The sequence below is a fragment of the Saccoglossus kowalevskii genome, chromosome 12, assembly GCF_978046115.1.
Source record: "Saccoglossus kowalevskii chromosome 12, keSacKowa6.1, whole genome shotgun sequence".
Taxonomy (NCBI): Eukaryota; Metazoa; Hemichordata; class Enteropneusta; family Harrimaniidae; genus Saccoglossus; species Saccoglossus kowalevskii.
This window is the reverse complement of record NC_140652.1, coordinates 11,985,116-12,005,118: the sequence shown is the minus strand read 5'-3', so window position 1 is coordinate 12,005,118 and position 20,003 is coordinate 11,985,116. Positions and strand designations below refer to the sequence as shown.

At 40.1% G+C, this 20,003-nt stretch overlaps 1 protein-coding gene across 1 annotated transcript; it reads left to right on the top strand.

Annotated features, from left to right (window-relative positions):
- Positions 1-668: 668 nt before the first annotated feature.
- Positions 669-3,175, top strand: LOC102801585 (uncharacterized). Its single transcript, XM_006824114.3, has 3 exons — positions 669-1,249; positions 2,009-2,403; positions 2,575-3,175. Exons 1-3 carry the CDS (start codon positions 736-738, stop codon positions 3,022-3,024), a joined length of 1,359 nt encoding a protein of 452 aa, XP_006824177.1. The 5' UTR covers positions 669-735; the 3' UTR covers positions 3,025-3,175.
- Positions 3,176-20,003: the final 16,828 nt, after the last annotated feature.

The following is a 20,003-nucleotide window of genomic DNA, read 5'->3' as shown; positions in this document are numbered from 1 at the left end:
GATGCACACTGCCGTGACGACAGCGAACAAAATTTGGTGGAGAGAGCACAGGTAAGACAGCGACTTCTATTCACACTGTAGCAGTAATCTGCGAGTCCTGGAGTTAGGTAGGACAACTTCAAGCGTTTCGTGGTACCCACACGTGTGTTTCAGTGCATTATAGATAGTTTTCTGTAAGCCTCTATCTAAAGCCGTGGTTATAAATGCCATAAACCTATCAAACTCTATTATCACATTCTCGTTTGAGTTATAAACCCAGGCGTTTTAAACACAATTTCCGATATTCAAATGTATATATTTGTAATCCACTCAAAATAAGAACTTCCCGGAAAACAATAATTTTACGGTCTCGGTTCTTAGTTGAATTATATTTTAATTATAAAATAATACAAATTAAGGAACATTCTTTTCGCCTTCGAATAGGTGTAAACTGCATAAATTAAACAGAATGAAGGTGCTTGAATTACGTGGTGTTAATCGCCATGTTTGCGAGCAGTACAATGGCTCCACCCACTTGTGAACGTTTTCATGCTGGCATCGCAGCTACAGCTGTAAAAAGCGCAGTTAGCGGCTAATCAACAGCTAGATGGATATGTTAATTCGATCATGCTAAACACATTCTATGATATTATAACCGTTCAACAAATCGTGCCATTTTCAAATGCGACACCGAACATGGAGGTCTGGTAACTTCTTCAGTAACTTCTTGATTTGTTCCAGCCAGTCGGAGAAAGAATGACTTCATATCAAGTCTTGAACACTCGGGATACAAACAGCATGTCCTCTTACCAGACGCCAACGTCCAAAGATTCGAAAAAAACATCCCGACATATGGTGAGAAAATTGCGATCTGCGTACGAGGATCACGAACAGTTATCCCTTCATCACGGACGCGCAGGCACACATCAGCGGGATGTAAATGGCGACATGAAAGAACTGCAGATGACATGTCCGAGAGATGGCCATCTCGCTTCTGTTGAGGCCGAGCAACCGAAGCAGAAAATCAAACAGGAGGAGGAAAAGGAAAATGTTGGAAATTCTGAAAAATGTGGCATCGATACTAAAGTTTCAACCAAACTGATTCATAAGCATTCTATTGAAAGTATCCTGAACATAACGTCACTCAGTGGAAATAAACAAGGGGATTTTAAACCGCGTGATAGTGGAATCTCTCTCAGTTGTGATACGATTTCTGTTTCAAGACATCCTGAAAGTTGCTATAATACCCACACAGAAGTGAAAAATGCTGGTAAGATATTATTTAGATTACCATGTAAAGTAGATTTATTATAACTGGTACAAGCCCTGCGTACAGTGCTGTGTGTACGGAGACGCGTTCGGTTGATAGATGTCCCCACCACAGCCCTGCGAACTTCCATAGACAAAGTCCGGGACTTTGAAAAATATAACTTTTTTAATGAAATAACATGACCAGGTACCCAAAATGGTGATCGATTACCAGATATATCCAGAACCCCTAGTTCGGAGTCCAATTGTGGATGAAATCGGCTACTTTGCCCTAAAAACAAACGCATTCTCTCGCGTGAATGAAATTAAAAATGACGGCGTTTGGTGGATAATTCCTCCGGTACCTACGCGTTTACAATTTGACCGTCTTTACTAGTTGTTATTTAAAAACATTTCAGTTTCAGATAACTTTGTAATGGTTGTTACGGATAACTATCGTCATTTCTAAAAATTTCGGCTGGGAAACTACTTATTTTTAACTTGCGCACCAATTACGGCGCGCTCCCGGACTTTGTCTATGGAGGTACGCAGGACTGTGGTGGGGACATCTGTCAACCTAACGCGTTCCCGTACACACAGCACTGTACGCAGGGCTAAACTGGTACATGATTCCCCCCCCCCCCAACACTTCCATCTTGAAATTCGCATTAATCTATACGTACGACATTTACCAGCTCGTCATTTACCGTAGTTTTCAAAAAAATGCATGATGTATGATTTTATTATATCAGAAATTAATTTATCCGTGATTTGTTCACAGTTTTCGATCCCAACCTCAATTGCGACGCCGTAATTCCGAGTTCACCCAACAAAGACGCCATATTGGAGACGACAACTAGATTGATCTCTGAACCCCTCTGTAACGATCAAGACCCGTGTGTCGAAGACGACGCAGAGAAGAACCCGGTCGGCACCGATGAATGCGATAGTGGGTTATCGGCATCCCCGTCGACACCCAAAGCTAGCAAGGACGGTAGTTCGCATACGAGTCCGGGAAGTTCCAATGGAGACGACCAATACCGGAAGCCGAGAACTATCTTTAAAGTCTACCAAGTAACGGCGTTGGAGGAAGTATTTGAACGAACACACTATCCTGATCAAGATTTGTTAGAATGGTTAGCTGAAAAACTTGAAATACCGGAACCCAAAGTAAAGGTAAGTTTCATGAATATTCAGTAGTTGCCTACTGATAATCCAAAGAAATGTGAATATTTCTTCAGGTTTCACCGCCATGACAACGCTACCGCACCACAATTTTTTTTTTTTTAAATATATTTATTTTATGTATGTTATATGAAGTGTACGTGTCTATTTAAATCATTCCAGGTTTGGTTTCAAAACAAGAGGGCGCGCTGGAAGAAGCGGACAGAGAATGATCTATACGAGAATGATTGCTCCCCCGTGCCATATATGGGCTCTCCCGCGCCTTATATGGGCACGCCTACGCCTTATATGGTCAACCCCGCATCTATTATGGTCAGCCCCGCACCACATATGACGAATAACACGTGGATGCAGAACATTCCGCCCACCTCCCATCCAATGACCAGGGCAGCAGCCCCATCCGACCACCATCCCATGATGCAACACACGATGATGCCACAGTACGCGAGCGCTCCAATGATGCACCCCATGCCGGCGACGCAATTTCAGGGGCCACCTTACACAGCCGTACCACCTTACTACCCCATCATGAATGTGCCGATGTCAGCTAGTTCGCGACCTGCTGGCATGCCTATGATGACGTCACACTATCCCCACCAAACACCGATGTAAATTCGAACATTCGTATGAACCGTGGCAATGAATTTCATCAGGAAGTTGAGAATAATCGAGGTGTCATCCAAGCGAACACTTGTTTCCCAACCTCTGCCATATTTAATGTAATATATTGTGCAATATAGTTTATTAAATAAGATTATAGTAATGCTTTTGTGTTTTTATACTCGGTTCGGATGATGATGACATTTGAATTTGTTTAAAGCGCTGTAGACATGTTTGAATTTGACGTAAACACCCAATGTATTTTACACGCGTTGTATACGTCGCTATGGGACCCACATCGAACAGGACGCGGCGCAACGACTGTAACGCATTAAATGCGCAATATGGTGGGGAAACCTTTTTATATTGTTGTTTAATTCTCATTAGAGCTTAAGCATTAGACTATGATTTGTCATGAACTGAAACCCCTATTCTTGTTCGCTGTTCGATAAAACAATGGTTTTTCTACTACGCATGCGCATTGTTTACACGCACAATAACAATTACTGCACATGCGTATTATTAGTTTTTTAACGGATAGTGTTGTGTGTTCATCATCGCAACATTTTTAGCTTATGGTAAATCATAATCCTATTCGGTCTACAGTATGGAAAATCGTATTAAAAATATGTTTTCGTCCATATTAAATCTTCATGAAGTGATCGTCAGCACGCAGCAACATGAGCTGTGGAAAGAAGTGTTAGCATAGTAACCAATGATAAGAAGATTAGGAAACGGACAACATTTTCTCGAAAACAGTTTGACCCCCCACATTCCTTTACTGCGCAGTGTCATTAAATAGGCTCGTGCGTTGTATACGTCGTATGGAACCCATGCCAAACATGGCGCGTTGAGACGACCATTGCACTTACTCGTTGTAGTCGAACAAAGAAAGAAAGAAAGAACAAAATAATTAAATTTGTAAACGACACATATGATAGTGGCAGGTAATTATTCAAAGAGCAGTGGTCACCGCGCAACGCATATGCGTTGATGAACATTGATTTTCCCACAATTTAGAGCGCTTTCCCAGTGGTATGAATGAATTCGAGATTTGATCTGTTGATCTGGTCGCGATGTGCACTAAATATCAAATTTGACACTTTAGAGTCCTCCAATACGTTCAAATCATCCTATGACTTCTCGAGTTTAATCTTAAGTTGGTAATATCCTGTTTTGTATGCATTGATATGCAAAACAATATCTCACATATGACACATATCTCACGCAATAGTGTCACGACGGCCATCACCCTCTTACCGGGAAGTTGACCATGTGCTCAAGTGAGGAAAATGCTATACCACAAACTGAAAGATGGTTCCCACGTTAATTTCAGCTATGCATAGTATGCCGGTAGATGGCGCGATTTCGCATTGGCGCTGAGCTGGCGTACTCTTTGATAGCACATGTCTGGGAATTGAAAAAACAAAAACGTGAATGAACGTTTAATCAATTGAATTACCCATTGTTTTATTATGTTGCGAAGGGGTCATGTTTTCTCTTTCCCCGTAGAGTCTGATGGATAAATCCGCGTAAAGTAATATCACGTTTATCTAAAAAAACTGAAAGTCAAATATTCAATCGAAAATTTGAAATTTTGAAATTTGAAATTGAAAACCCGATGACACAACCCAAGGCTTTGCTCTGAAGACCAATACGCAATACAAATGGTATGTCATATCATATATGTTGTATACGATGTCTTTTTTTTGGGGGGGGGGTCTGGCTAGGGGATGTATATAATAATAATGTAATACTATGAGGTTATTACGAGGATACTGCAAGGTATGTACGAAGACAGTACAGCGGGAGTATCGACCGACGCGTAGCGACGCGTAACAGATTTAGCGAACATTTGTGTGTGGGGTCCGGTCAAATCTATGTTTGTTTTTTTATCATTAGAGGACGCTTACGCGCGTAATCGTTCCCTATTAGGAATTCGCGTTTCCTAATATGGTAGGATGAAAATCCCAGTGCAATACCGCAAAATTACGGCACGCTGTCACTTACGGGGTTAGTATAATAATAGTATATATACATAGAACATTACAGCAATTAAAACTGCTTCATAATATAATTACAAAACTTAGAAAGGTTCAAGTTGTTTTGATGAATTGAATAATTGCTCCGAGTCCATTTTTTAGTGTGTTTGGTCAAACACGATAATACGGTTTTAATAATTGTTTCGTTATTGTACGGAAAACAACACACTCAAACATATTGTGATATTCATCACCAATATAGTTGCCTTGGCATTATGTATATATTCTATCACGAGCAGCAACGTTTTGATAACGACCAGTCATGATAGGTAACCTATCATTATAACATCTAAATTTACATTTATATAATTCGATTACGTCAACTGTTTCACAACGGGAACTGTCATCGTAGCGTTCAAATAAACACAAGATCCAAACAAATGTAACGTGTTCAGAATTTCGAGTAGTTCAAATAAAAAAAATAATACCCGCCATGCAGTGGTGCGATAAATTTTAGTGATTACTGTACGACTGTCTGCGACCGAGGCTACACAATGTATAACGTACTCGGACAAAAATACGTGTTATTAAACGGCGAATAGAATAGAATAGAATAGAATAGAATACCTCGGCTTCATAAGAACGTTACGTCAACAGGTGGTTGAGTTGTCCGGGGTAGCATTCGGTCTGGTCGTACAACATGATTTACATGGCATTCCGTATCTTGTTACACACCCTATAATAAAGCACGCGGTAGCCATGCGACCACGGCATGGACAAATAAAAAGTCAGATTTCTGATGAACCTCCCTGATAATCGCGCCATCTGGCGTTGAAGCGGTGTCGTACAAGTCACCTAACTGCGTCCCGGACATGCGTGGGAGCAGTGACGTACATATACGTGAAACATCATTATTTTGAGTATAGCAGATAGCAAAAATAATTTAACTATGGATTGACGCAGCTAACACACAGTACACAGGAATTTCTTGCAAATTTGCTAACTATGTCCTGCGAATGCGATTTTATAGTAGGAGAAAAAACTGTGGTACCGGTTTGTGAAGTATGAACCTGAATCTACTAGTATTTCAAAATGGCCGCCAGAGTACGGCTTAACCACAGGAATAAATCACACAGTCGTTGTTTCCATGAGAACAAGTTCGGGTACCTCGCCCACTACTTATTTGCTCTTTGACATATATATTTATTTGAATCGTCTGCTCAGTAAAATATCAAGCATTTGTAAAACATAAAAATCGTCAACATTTGTATTAGTTAGCCTCGTCCATTCTCGACACTAAACAAAAACATATCTAGTGATTGGGGGCGAATCTTTGACTCTCTGGTAAACACATATTACCGTTATAGTTGCCATGCCAACCTGCGTGGTGTCAGGTTGACCCCTATAGACATGGCCTACCGCAATCGATACCGCGTAAACGTGTAAAATTTACTGTCAACGGCTTACGTTAAATGAGTGAGTGAAACAAATTATTTCGATGTTTACAATGACGTCGCGGATCGCCGTCAGCATGTGTTAGAGATATACGACAAATATTTGTTAACATTTCGGTTTATCGTGACAGAGTATTCGTTGACAGTGACATTAGCAGGATGTTTACACATAGGTAGTGGTCGTTACTGCATGCAACACACATATTTATCGGTGTCAGTTTAATGACTTTAACACACCGATAAAAAATCAATATTGATCGTCATTGTCAGTATAGTCGAATTATTGACCGCTTTTGGACTGCTTCTGATTTGCACGACAAAGCCAAGTGAGCGAGAACAAAACTTGACACTTTGCACTGTTTTGTTGAAAATCGTAATAAAGTTCGAATTCATTTGGACGTGTTTTATTACGTGTTGAATTTCACCGCGTTTCCGAAGTGAGTCAGTCTGGACAGTGGCGTCCCGCGAATACAACGTCGATAACGACCGGGATTTAGCAGCTTCGACAAAGAGTGTTGTACAATTACCTGGACGTGGATATTTCAAGATAGTAATGTTAACGTTTTGATTTATATCAGTCCAGACAGAGAGCTGGAAATAGACTAAAGTGCCAGTGTAATTTAAATCGACGTGGAATGTGCGTAATATGTCGTAGTGTATACCACCAATGTCAACGGACACCAGAGAACCACAAGTTTTGAAGTCGATCATTTTGGGCAAAGCACGAAGTTCAATTCAAGTTCGCTACAACATCACGGGAAACTTTACTGTGTTTGATACATATAGTCAATAATCTGAACCGGTGAGCGAAAATGAATTAAGTTCATTGATGCCAGGCTGATCCCGGATAGCAAATGACTTGGTCTCACTTTTTGTGACGGTGTCAGCTAATCATAACACATCTTTGACTGAACTTTAACGATGAGTTTCAAACGCAGTCAAATTGAACACGCTCGTAGGAGGAACAGAAAGGAACAAGCGTTGTTGGAGCTGAAACTTCGAGGATTTGAAAAACAACTGTGCTACTCTAAGGCACATGTGAATATAGAGATGAAAACTCTGCGAGCGGCCCTGTGTACGGTTAGGAAAACTACGGGGAATTTGTGTTATAGAAGACCGTTGCCGGCACCGCCCTCGGACGAAAGTTCTTCAACGGTATCACTCAGTTCGCTAAGTTCCGCTTCAACCGATGACGTTTTTCAGAATTACAGCGTGAGTATGACAGAATTGAATTTCAAAAAACAGAACTGCGATATTAAGCGTAAGTGCTCAGTGTCAACAAGTTTAACAGTACCACGAATAAAGAGACATGAATTCGAGAGGGAACAACCAGAAAATCCCACGGCTTCTTTAATCGAGAGCCTGCTTCACAAGAAGGAGGGCGCTACCGAACGTTCGCAAGCCAAAGTGCCGGTATCAGAAACGGATAGCGCCAAAGTGACAATTGATCGAAATATCGATTTGATATCATTAAAAATACAACATGCTACGAACTCACTACATAAACTCGGAGAAAGAAGGCAATCTCTTCCAGTGTCCGTTATTTCAGCCCCAACTCGCGTTCTTCCAACGTCTTATAAGCCGCTTATCCGGACTAAATCGGTCGAAGAAGGACTTACTTACGACGATCTACAGAGAGAATTATACAGGGGTAATTTAGAATATAAACCGTTTTCGGGGAGTGTAAAAAAGTTGACTGGGAGTCCAGTCTTGAACGCAATGAGAGACGGGGTTTTTGACAACAAAATAAGTATACCAACAAAAGTGGCCTGGAACGAGGAGGGTGGTTTCAAACAGCAGACCGTGGGAAACCATGAAATCTCTGTGAGCGAACTAGTGCGGTCAGGTGACCATGCGCACAAAAGTAATGTCGCAATCGATATTAAGGTGTCTGTTGCTGATATTGGAGACCGTGACGACGAGTTCGAATTGGATATCATTAAAGAAAAAAAACATTCTAGTGTAACTGAAGGAGTTGACTCTGTTTCCCGGGCAACGGATGCTATTGATAAACGTGAAAAGGTACCTACGACAACAATGAGCGAAGCGCGGAACGCGAAAGAAGAATCGGAACCTGCATCGAATCACGTGCTCAATAAAAGCTCGCCATACCAGATGCCCTTCCGTCGGAACATGCTGCAACGAACATCGTCGTTTTTGAAGAACGCCTTGATTAACGAAGACGCCGATAAAAAGTCAAATTTGAAAGCTGGGGCGGAACATGGCTCATCCAACGTACCGGCAACCAGGGCAAACAAGGGGCCCATTCGACGCTGGAAACGCGACCTTAGGCGTGAGGCGCCACCCGGACTACGAGTGGCCAGTGAGCCAAAGGTAAAACTAGCTGTGTCTACAAAGGCAATTAAACACGAGGTGAGTCACCTGCAGAATGCACGCGAAGTCGACTTCCGCAAAGAAATGGATAAAAATCGCAAAGCCCAGTTACAACGAAAACTCGGACAATACATGACATTCAATGTTATTGCAATTGGAAAGTAACGAACTAAAGTTTTATCTTTAAGATGCAATATGGACGAGAAATGTAATTTTTAGTTGTGTTGTTTGATATTGTATACTGAATAGATCGGACTAAGAGTCACTATAATCTGAAAACGCTGTTCTTGTAGCACACATCTGAATATTCGCTCGGTGAAACTTTCTAATACGCATGCGCACTGGTTGTTTTTGGTCTATAACAACCATTGCACATGCGTATTAGTGGTTTTGGTTTTTCACCTAAAGTAATAATGCCTTACGTCCTGCAAATTTTCAGTTTACGATGAATCATTGCGGATACAGCTTTAAACCGTGACGGTTTGCTGTATATAGATAAGTTAGTTTACACGATATACATCTGTTGTCGCGCCCTCTAGTGTCAAAGTTCTCATATGACGTAACTAAGTGTAAGTGACGTAACACCAATACTGTTTAGAAATGTATTCTCAATCAATTACCGTTCAATGTTTCTGAACGATAGTTCCTAATGATATTATAAATGATGAACGAAATACAGACACGGTTGTCACTTTGAAATACATTGCTTTGAATTTAAGTCACTGCCCTTGCGAGCACTCATGCCAAAGCCTTGGATGAAATGGTTATGATTTTCTTGACATTTCGTAATGTCTGAGAACATCTAATAATAACACAACGCCATGACTTCGCTCTGACGTTTGTGATGTATTAAGTTCCCTTTTCACGACGATGCAGTGTATCCATGCTATATTTCGAAGGATAAACCGTGGCACTCGTGAAAATAGCTTCAATACCGCAACAAACCTCAGAGTGAAGCCATGGCATTCTGTCTAACTATCGTCTACTGAGTAAGCTATTGTTCTTCTTCACTACAATGCATCCCGTCATGCATTGTTGTTCATCGTCACTGTCACGTGCTGAACACAGCTGACTGGAAAATGTGTAATGTTCGTACAGATATTGTGGTGACGTGAGTAATGTAATTAAAAACCGGTAGCCATCTAAGACTAATCTTAATAGGAAATGCTTTTCAACGATTATTGAATACTTTGTACTAGTAGTTTATTTTCGATCGTATAAATAGAGAATCCAGTCCCCCGTGCAATTTGGTGACGGAATTGCTTGATGATTTTCGATATTGACAAGAACATTCTGCCGCCGATCTCTTGCGAATATCATAGCTGTTGCATTTATTATGACGCATATCACATGACATGTCAAAGGCTTCAAACAAAACGTTGCCGACAATACAACGTTGAAGCTTCAAGTTTTCCGGGCCCCAATACTGTGAACTGTAACGAGTACGCCCTCATCGGTTGATAGTGAAGCATTGTTTCTATCTCTCATGTGAACATATTTGTTTATGCCTTGTTGTTGATTTTCAAAATAAATATTATGTAATATCATATTATGTGTCAGCTTTTTTCTATTTCAAAGGAGATTTTAGATCACATTATCAATATTCTGAACAATGAACAAAGCACCAACGCATTTACTAACGTGGATGTCTCTTATCCAAGTATGTTGAGTCTTCGTAGTTATAGGATACTTACTGCTCATATCAACAAGCAAATACCGCAATTAAAAGTCTGGAACCCCATTGTTTGTGACAACATGTGATTCAATCTAATTCATACTGTTGAGTGGACAGACGGTCGTCTCGGAGTAGACCGAACCTACACCCCCCCCCCCCCCGACGCGAAGCTAAATTATTCTAGCGATTAATTACCTATTTGGGTTCTGTGTTCATGTGTAAGTTGTTTTGTAACGTTGAACACTCAGAGGTAAGATCAATACAAAAACACTCTGTCAAAATGTCAATATAAATGTTTATAATTTGTTTACAATTATTTTGTAATCATTGTTAAGTTGTTTCGTGTAACGCCATTTAGCCACAGGTTCGTTAAATCGACTCAAAATAAATACAAATGGCGGTGCATTGTGTTATATTTTATTGTACTGCATTGCACATTTCAATTAAAATGCAAGCAATTGTCACACGTTCGTAGTGCGACTCGTAACAAGCATTTGAATCTTCTACCAAAACATTATTAACGACTCGGAACAAAAGTCTTTCGCTCTGCACTTCATTTACAAATAACACCGAAACGTTTGCATATTGTCGTTATAAATAAAAATAATGAACTTCACGCAAAATAAAAGCTATCATAAGGAATGTTTTGTCAAACTTGGCCAGTGTAGCACGTTGAGCCGAGACTGGAGAGACGGGCTGTGTTGCAGTGCTGTACATATACCGCGGGGTGGGCCTGGACGAGATTTATATTATTCAACGTATTCACTGACATTCAAACTTGAATCTTAACGACTTAGTTTGGTAAGTTAAATTTATATAGTTATTACACAACCGGTAGACCTTATTGACCACAGTCGAGAACATGGTTGCTATGGGGAACGTGAAACAGTGAAAGATTACTTTGTATGATGTAAGTTTGATGCCCTGTCGGGTTTCAAATTAAGCAAAAATATTTTCTTACACAATACCGTCAATATTCAATGTAATATAAATATTTCCACAAGCATACATTCAATTGATTCGGAGTAAGATGGTTTGATTGTTATGTGTCTAGAATGTCTAATCAAATTATTCACTTTGCCCGACGTAGTATGAGTTGAAAACTACACTGAAGGGTTATATATCGTTGGACTAAGTATAACGACATCGTGCCTTCACAGTTTTTTGTTTATGTGGCGGTCTATATGTGTGGAAAAATTCCTTGCATACGAACACCTAATTACGCGAAGAACCTAGAACACTTTCCTGGGGTATTTAAAACTAAAAATTGGCATTCCAGCTCAGCAGCCAATCAGCGACGGCCTAACGCTTAGATGACAATTTCGGTTTCAAATACCCCGGCTTAGTGTTCTAGGTTCTTCGCGTAATTAGGTGTTCGTATGCAAGAGATTTTTCCACACAAAAACGACGAATTATGCCGAATTTTGTTATCGGTTGGCTTAATATAACCCCAACGGACCGTATTTTTGTGAAAGATTGGTATTTTTGTCCTAAGTTGTAGGAATCTGAAAAACGCGTTTCACAACTTGTCTCTTATTTAGTTGTATGCGTCATTCAAGATGGCGCCCCCCATATAGTAAATATCGTATTTATTTTATTATCACGTTTGCGCCAGCTGACTGTGAACCAAGTATCCAGGTTCCTGTGAGTACAATCGTTGACATTTTGAGTTCTGTATGCCAGTATTAACTGTTTCCAGTAGATCGACTCGACCAATTATGTTGTCCTGTCGAGATTTCAACTAAAGTAAAGACTGTTCTTCGTTCTGGAAAAGTCCCGTCATTCGTATCACATGACTTTCTGTTGTCGACATCCAGTCGGACTGACTTGTTTACCGTCCCAGACATCTACCAAACTTTGATTCGTGTGACATTCAGCATCAAGTAGAAAGTGCATGAATTGACTGTGACATTTTACTGTTGTGCATTTCCCGGATCTACGTTGTGATCAAACTTATTATTTTCTATAACGTTAGTCGGCGTTTAGTAAAATTCGCCCGCACTGTCATTTCGTGACCTTATCAAGCCAGTGTGTAGTTTGCATTTTGCATGATATTTCCTTACCGATAATTATTTTGTGTCGTATACATTTATTTAGTCCAGAGTACTTTACCTGGATTGTGTATTTTACTATACATACATATTGTGACTACCATTCTGGTGAGTGATATTACTGAATAATTACCTTAAATTGTGCCTGCTTTGCATGTTTAAAACATTTTGTATTTTGGATGTCTTTAGTATTCAGTAGTTGAACTCAAGCGTTATTTTATTTTTGAATACTTAACTATTTTCTGTTCATATAAACCTGTGAATATACTATTTTAGTAATCGTGTAGGAATTATTTGTACCTCCCTACTGTTATGGCATTGTAGATGACTGCATTGGTTATGTATTATTTGAGCACACAAGTTGCATTACGATAGTCTTAGTATTTTACAGATAAGCTAATGTATACTGCTGTATTTAGTACGCCTTTGTTACCGTGAGACTAGATAAGTAATCTTTTCAATTATAGTAACTTTAAAGTATTTTCCTTTTATTTTACCAAGTACCTGTATTTAATATCCGAGTGCTAATCTCTGTTGTTACTAGCATATACTTCTATATATCTAGTGAATACTCAGGCATTCGCAGCCTTAGTACCTATTACGTAGTATATATCAGCACTTAGTGTTTCTAGTTAGTAAATACTGTATTGTTTATGTGGTAGCCATTTGTATTGAGTAAGTTAGGATTACTGCGTATGCCATACATTCTCTTCAGTACTCTGTACTGATGTGTTGGCCTATATGGTTGTAGCAGTTAGTGGCACTATACATTACTGTGCATAGATATTCCTGTTAGTCATTATAGTAACCACGTAATGAGTAGTATCTTGTAATACATTTTGATAGCACATTACAGAATACTTGTAATTGTATTTTCTACTTTTTATTGAGACTTTTATTGAGAAATACCTGCGTTACGTGACACATTACTGTGTATTACTGTATCCACGTAGCGATCATTACGATTGTGTTTTTGCTTGTTATGTGTTAATACAACATTCTAACTTTACATGCAACACTGAGCTGGGTATTTTGTTATCGAATCCGAGTCCCCACGACCGCATTTAGCCCACTGCCCCGATATATTACTTGTATCCTACCGTTACTGTGTGTGTAGCTTACATTTATTTTTTATGTCATATATAATATAACTATACAATTGTATCCAAGATGCTTTATGTAATTTTCCAAGTGATTTAAATATATAATGTTGTTATGATTAGAAGTTTGAAACGAGTCATAAAAAATGCAGCATGTGAAAAATTGTATCGTTCTAAACGCAATCAATTAATGGCATAGCCTCACTCGGCATAAGCTGAAACGAAGTGGAGTGACCCGGCAAGGGCAGTTACAACACGGGGTAATCTAGCATGGGCTGACTTGACAAGGGGTGACCCGGCAAGGGATGACTTGCTACGGGGTGACCTGACGTGAGCTGACCTGGTATGAGCTAAAAGTATGAAATGGGGTGACCCAACATTGGCGGACCTGACATAGGCTGACTCGACACGAGATTTCCCAGCATGGGTTTACCTTACAGCAGGCCCGTAGTTTGGGGGTTTCGGGGGGTTCGGTCGAACCCCCTAAATTTTGGAAGTGAATAGATTTATGATCGTAGATTAGAACATAATAAAACAAACAGTATTAATTAAAATAATTATCATCAGTTGTGTTCACGTTACACGAAGTACGGGCTAAGATTTAAGCTGATTTAGGCTTATCTAGCATATTTGCATTTCGGCTAGACCCAATTGCGTCCACGCACAGGGAGGGTCAGTCGTTAGCACGGGCTAAGGGCTGCCATTAGTTGGTGACCTTTGGTAAGCCGCTATTTACGAACGAAAAATGGATGACACGCGCGAGGTTCTATTTCTGCTGCTGGCATGTTTCGTTCTAATTTTGAAGCGACGTGCACAGGAACGCGAGAGAAGACGGACCACTTAATATTTGGATGCACATAAACAGTATACAACGGGCGTAACAGAATACAGCGTTTTATTAATGCATGTCGTAGACAGCGAACCAAATTTATTTTGTCTACGATTGGAGCTGTTGTACGCTCTACTACAGTGACCCGATTAGTGTGGAAGTGAGCGCGGAGTAATGACTGGTGGAATAGTGTCGTTATACGAACATGTGACAATTTTCACACCCAAAGGTCGCCGCAGAGGGCGCTTAGCCCTGGGCTAAGCGTTCGCGCATACTTCGTTAGCCCGTGCTAAGGTCTAGACCGCGTCTTAAATTCGGATCAGATTTAACCCGTACTTAGCATTCCTTGGCCCGTGCTAAGCGTTCACGCACGTTTTCTTAGCACGGGCTAAGGAATTTGACCTCTTAGCCCGTGCTAAGGAGCTGTGCGTGAACGCAACTATCGTTTAAATCACTTGACTCAGTGAGGTAACTATCAGACTCGGTCGAAATAGCATAGTAATGAGCATTTAGGTGGCAACGAGCTTTAAATGTCAATCGTGAAGTTACGCCGTCTCAGTTCAACAGCAGCCAATCAAAACAGGTTGTTATAAATGGGCAAGCTTTTATTTGGTGATTCCGCGATGGTGTAATGAAGATCGCGTTCAAGCAGCTGATGTTAAATATTAAAGCAACATTAAAACAATCATGTAATGGTAGTCACTCTCTGAAGGATTTGGTGGTCCTGAATAGGTCCGTTTGTCTTGTGCTAGTGTTCGCTCAGTTAGTAAAGTGTGGGATTCGAACGGGTTTGAGACGACACTGTACTTTCATATTGGTTCATTAGTTTTGTATTCTTCAAGTTAATGATGGCATATATACTGTTTTGGTCTAAGTGTATCAGCCAAATGTAGTCAACTTATTGTATTAGTACGTGTAGCCTGTGTTATTGGACATAGTGTACAGCTAAGGGTTTAAAACATCATTAAAAAAATGACGAAGATTTATCATCACAAGTTGTATAGGTCGAAGAGCTTCTTGCAGCCAAAAAATTATCCCACAGTGTTGCTTCAGCACTGAAACTATGCGATAAATCATATTTTTCAAACATATTTTTTTACACGTTTCTTTGATGTCTTAGAAAATTTTCTATGTTTTTAGTGGGTTCATAAAAAGGAGATGTAGTCATTGAAGTTTATTTATTTGTTTACTGCTAAACTGCTACTATATGCATATTATTTTACCGCCTTCTAAAAACAGATTTACAGTGAACCAACAAATTTACGTACTGCAAGAAACTTGGTAGTATGCTATTGGTTGGTGCGTTTAATTTGTTTGATGCAATCATTGTGCCAGCTATTTCTAATGGTAGCGATATGGGGGTACAAAAATTCGGAAATCGAGAGGGTACAGACAACATTTTGCAGATATCTACTTGGTATTAATACAAGTACAAACAATATAGCGATGTTGGACGAATGTGGAAGGCTGCAATTATGCTGTGGTTATTTCAAGCGTTGTCTCTTATATTAGTTAAAATTAAATAATAAATAGCTGGAACCCCAAAACATGTTATATCATGCTTAAACGATTAGACAAGACCGGCAGACTTACTCGGGAAACCCACATAAAAATCTCCTGTTCAAATATGGTTTCGGCATTGCCTGGTTTGAAAAACAAGTTGCAGATATTGCAAATTTCTTAGAGATATTTACTCAAAGAATAAAAAAAATGTTGTCAGCAAGAATGGCATGCCTCAATTTCACAATCATCCAGGTGTGTACTTTCGGAAAAATCAATGTAGTATTATAACCTGGGAGATTTATTGGCAAGCAATTATAGACTAAACTATATACTGACGAGTTTTCGCTGTTTTGGCCATAAACATAATGTTGAATTAGGCAGACACACAAAAATACAGTTAGATCAATACATTTTTAGTTTTTGCAGTGATACGTTTGAATTTAGCATGGTAGACAATTGAAATTATATGTTCATTTTATAATGATCTAAGGGCTGATTTATGCAAATACTGACAGTCTGGGCTTACTTCGTCGCTACACAAACTGACCTAAGGTCTATGATCTTTTAAAAGTTTTAAAGCGACGAGATAAATATGAATTCAGCTTAACTTAGTACCATATGTTTACATGGATGTTGTATTGTTTTTAAAACGTGATATGCACTTTTCTGCCCATTACATTTTGTACGGTGTGGTGAGGCTCTGTACAGAAATAAAATTACATAATTGACTAATACTAAAATGAATAATTGTAGACAGATTTCGACATGAAATTGTGTCACTTTTATGTGCACTAACATCTGTGAAGAGCGAAAAAGCTCGTGAGTAGCATTCTACCTTAAAATACTTGGACAATAATGCTAAGATACGTACAGTCTTGTCTTTTTTGTGTACAACATTTTGCCGTAATGGATCGTGGGTGTGGGTGTGTTTGTGGGTGGGGAATGGCCTAGGACCCCTTCTCTAAAATGGTAAAATAGTTCAAAAATGTTATGAGGAATAACTTACCAACGTAACACAAAGTAAACCAATTGAATTTAAAACCGAGAATATAAAAATGTATGTAACAGAACTCAACAACACTTTTTGAATATTATAAATAAATATATCATTTATTGTTGTTTTCGAACCCCCTATTCAAAAGTGCTGGCTACGGGCCTGTTACATGGCTGACTTGGTATGGGTTGGTTCGAAACAAGGTATCCTTGTGTGGAATAACTCAACACAAGGTGATCCTGTATAGTCCCGACATAGGTTGGCTAAACGTTGGATGACCGTATAAACATGTCGTCCATGATGGAATTGACATTGATAAACGATTTCGTAACTTACTGACATTGATTTATTCTATTCCACCAGATTTTCAGAATTATCGCCATGGCAACACATATAGAGAAAACGCAGAGTCCTTCTAAGAAGACAAAAATAAAAGGAAAAACAAGTTTATTTTCGGATGCAGTTGCGCATGCACGAAGATTAAATTTGGGCGAAGATACGAAGTTGAAGAGAGAACTAAAAATGGTAGAGATGGAATCACGTCGGAATTTGCGGGCTATCCAACACGACATACATTCGATAAAAAACCTTTTGCTCCCACTGATAGAGACAACAGGAATAAGTCACGAAGGGCGCCATCAAGCGGTCGATCTCGCTGCTGATCAAGATTCTCGCGAGAAACGACAAGGAGCCAGGTTTTGGTTTGACGAGGAAGAGGTAAAGTTATTCTTCAACTGCAATAGCAGTGCTGGAGGGAACCAAGAACGAATGCGGTCTTTTATGTTCAAATCAAGATTCGGGTCAATAACCTTACCCAGAGAAAACAAACACAAAGATGAGAACACATTATTCGCCTGTGATGGCACTGATTATGACGATGAGGGCGTATATACATGCGTGTACGCCGCAGACGAATTGCTGGTGGACAAACATGCGCAAGACTTACGCAACAGACTGCAGGAAGTATTAGGAATGAACTTGAACTACACGACGACCAAACGAGTTATTGACAGGGATGCGCTTGCGATAAAAAGACGACAGAAGCTTGCGATACTAGCACTTAAAGGTAGACGGCGGTATATGGTGAGACCAAACACAGAACAAGGCGGTGACGTCATGAAAACTTTGCGATTATTGGCTATTGGCGACTATGCGAACGGTTCTCAATACAGTATGCGGGAAACGCCAAGAAAGAAGCTCCCGATGCTACTGATGGGTGAAGAAGACAACAAAACAGGCAGTTCTCGAGATGTAATGGAAAATGAAGACGAGTCCAAACTAGATAATTCGGAAATCAGGTCAATTCGTGACCAGAATGGTTACACCAAACGAAACTATTTAGTTTCCAGAGCGGCAAAAATCGAAGACTCAATGGAGCGATTACGAATCGAAAGACAAGAAAGAGAGACTAAAAGAAAAGATGAAATTCTTCCTATTGTTGATTTTTGGAAGAATGTATCAGAAAAATATCGACTTCAGCAAAAGCATAAACTGTTCATCGTAGATCGTTCATTGTCATTGCAGCAACGCCGCACCAACGCGTTGGAGAGACGACAGCAACGCCACAGCAACATGACAAACAGACGACCTACGATGAAAATGGCAAAATCTCAGAGACTGCAGAGGTACGAGACTATCATATTGCGCGAGATGAGCGAGAGCCAATCAGATACCATTGGGTGTTATCGTGTGACTTACAGCGGGATTGAAAAGGAAACAACAAGAAAACACAGAATTGTGAATAAGTGGAAAAATGCTGTATCGACGGTAATCAGTCTAAATAATAGCGAACATAAAAACATGAGTGATCTGATCAATGCAGATAAACCGACAAAGCAACTAGGCGTCGGAAAAAAAGATAACAGAGTCAGCGAAAAGCTCGCAGGAAACAATTTAGAACCGATACAAACAGTAAATGGTGGAGGTGCTACTCCTGGCAAAATACAGCGTAGGAGGAGCCCGGTGGGGCGAGCTGAAAACTGCACGCAATTCAATACTCGAAACAAGAAGACGACGGAATTTACACCTTATAAAGCAAGTATCAGTCACAAAATGGCCTCCTCTCAGACGATCGCATCTAAAAAAACGCATGTAGAACATGAGAAAACTCAATCGTTGATTCCCAAAATCAAAGATCCGGAAAGAAAAGTAGTTAATTATGGCGTAGATACCAATACAAGTATGATGGACTCGGACACAAATCTGACAAACGCGTTAACACACTCAATGGCCAAAGATCCATTGAAGAAGCGCGTGCCGCGTGATTTACCTATAGTTAGTGGAATGATGGCACGTCAGCGGGATGAGGATGATACAAATGGTAGTGTTATCCGTCACCATAGTGATACTGGCCGGGTGACTCCGATACGGAAACTGATAGAACTGAGCCGCCGTCGCCATCCCAACCAGATAATGAAAAGCGGTGTACACCAACCGAAAGAATCCGAATATCAAATCGAGAAGAAACGATGTAATTCCGACGTTGATAAGCTAACGTTGAGATCCATATTAAAGAGAGGAGCTACACATGCGCAGTCGACACTCTTCACCCCAAATCGAAAAACGACACGGCGAGTTAGGATCCGAACACACGGAGACAATGCATCGAAAAACAAGGATGGAGCGAGTATTCACAATTTGAGCCAAAGGATAACGCGATGAGCGACAGTCGAAAGTTCTTCTCAAGTACGGGAGGTGACGTCATTGGACGTCACCAACCAAGTCCCGATGGAAGCGTGAGCTGAGAGTGAAAGCACCACCATTTCTCAAAACATTAATGCAGCTGTTGTTTAAATTGACAATAGTGGCATTGTGTAGTCTCACTTAGAAATAGCAAAGTACGATAAAAAGTTCATGGACGCACGACTGTAGATCAAAACAGTTACAACAACGTGAACTTACCAACCCGGGCTTTCACCCGTTTTACACAATAGAAACGTCTCGTCGTTAGAGGGCGCGACGGTGTGTTAAAATAAAATGTAATCGCTGCAATCCTCGAGGGCGGAGCTACGTCACAAGACGTTCCACGTTGCTAAGACGCGCACCACTGTACCACGTATTTCTAAGGGC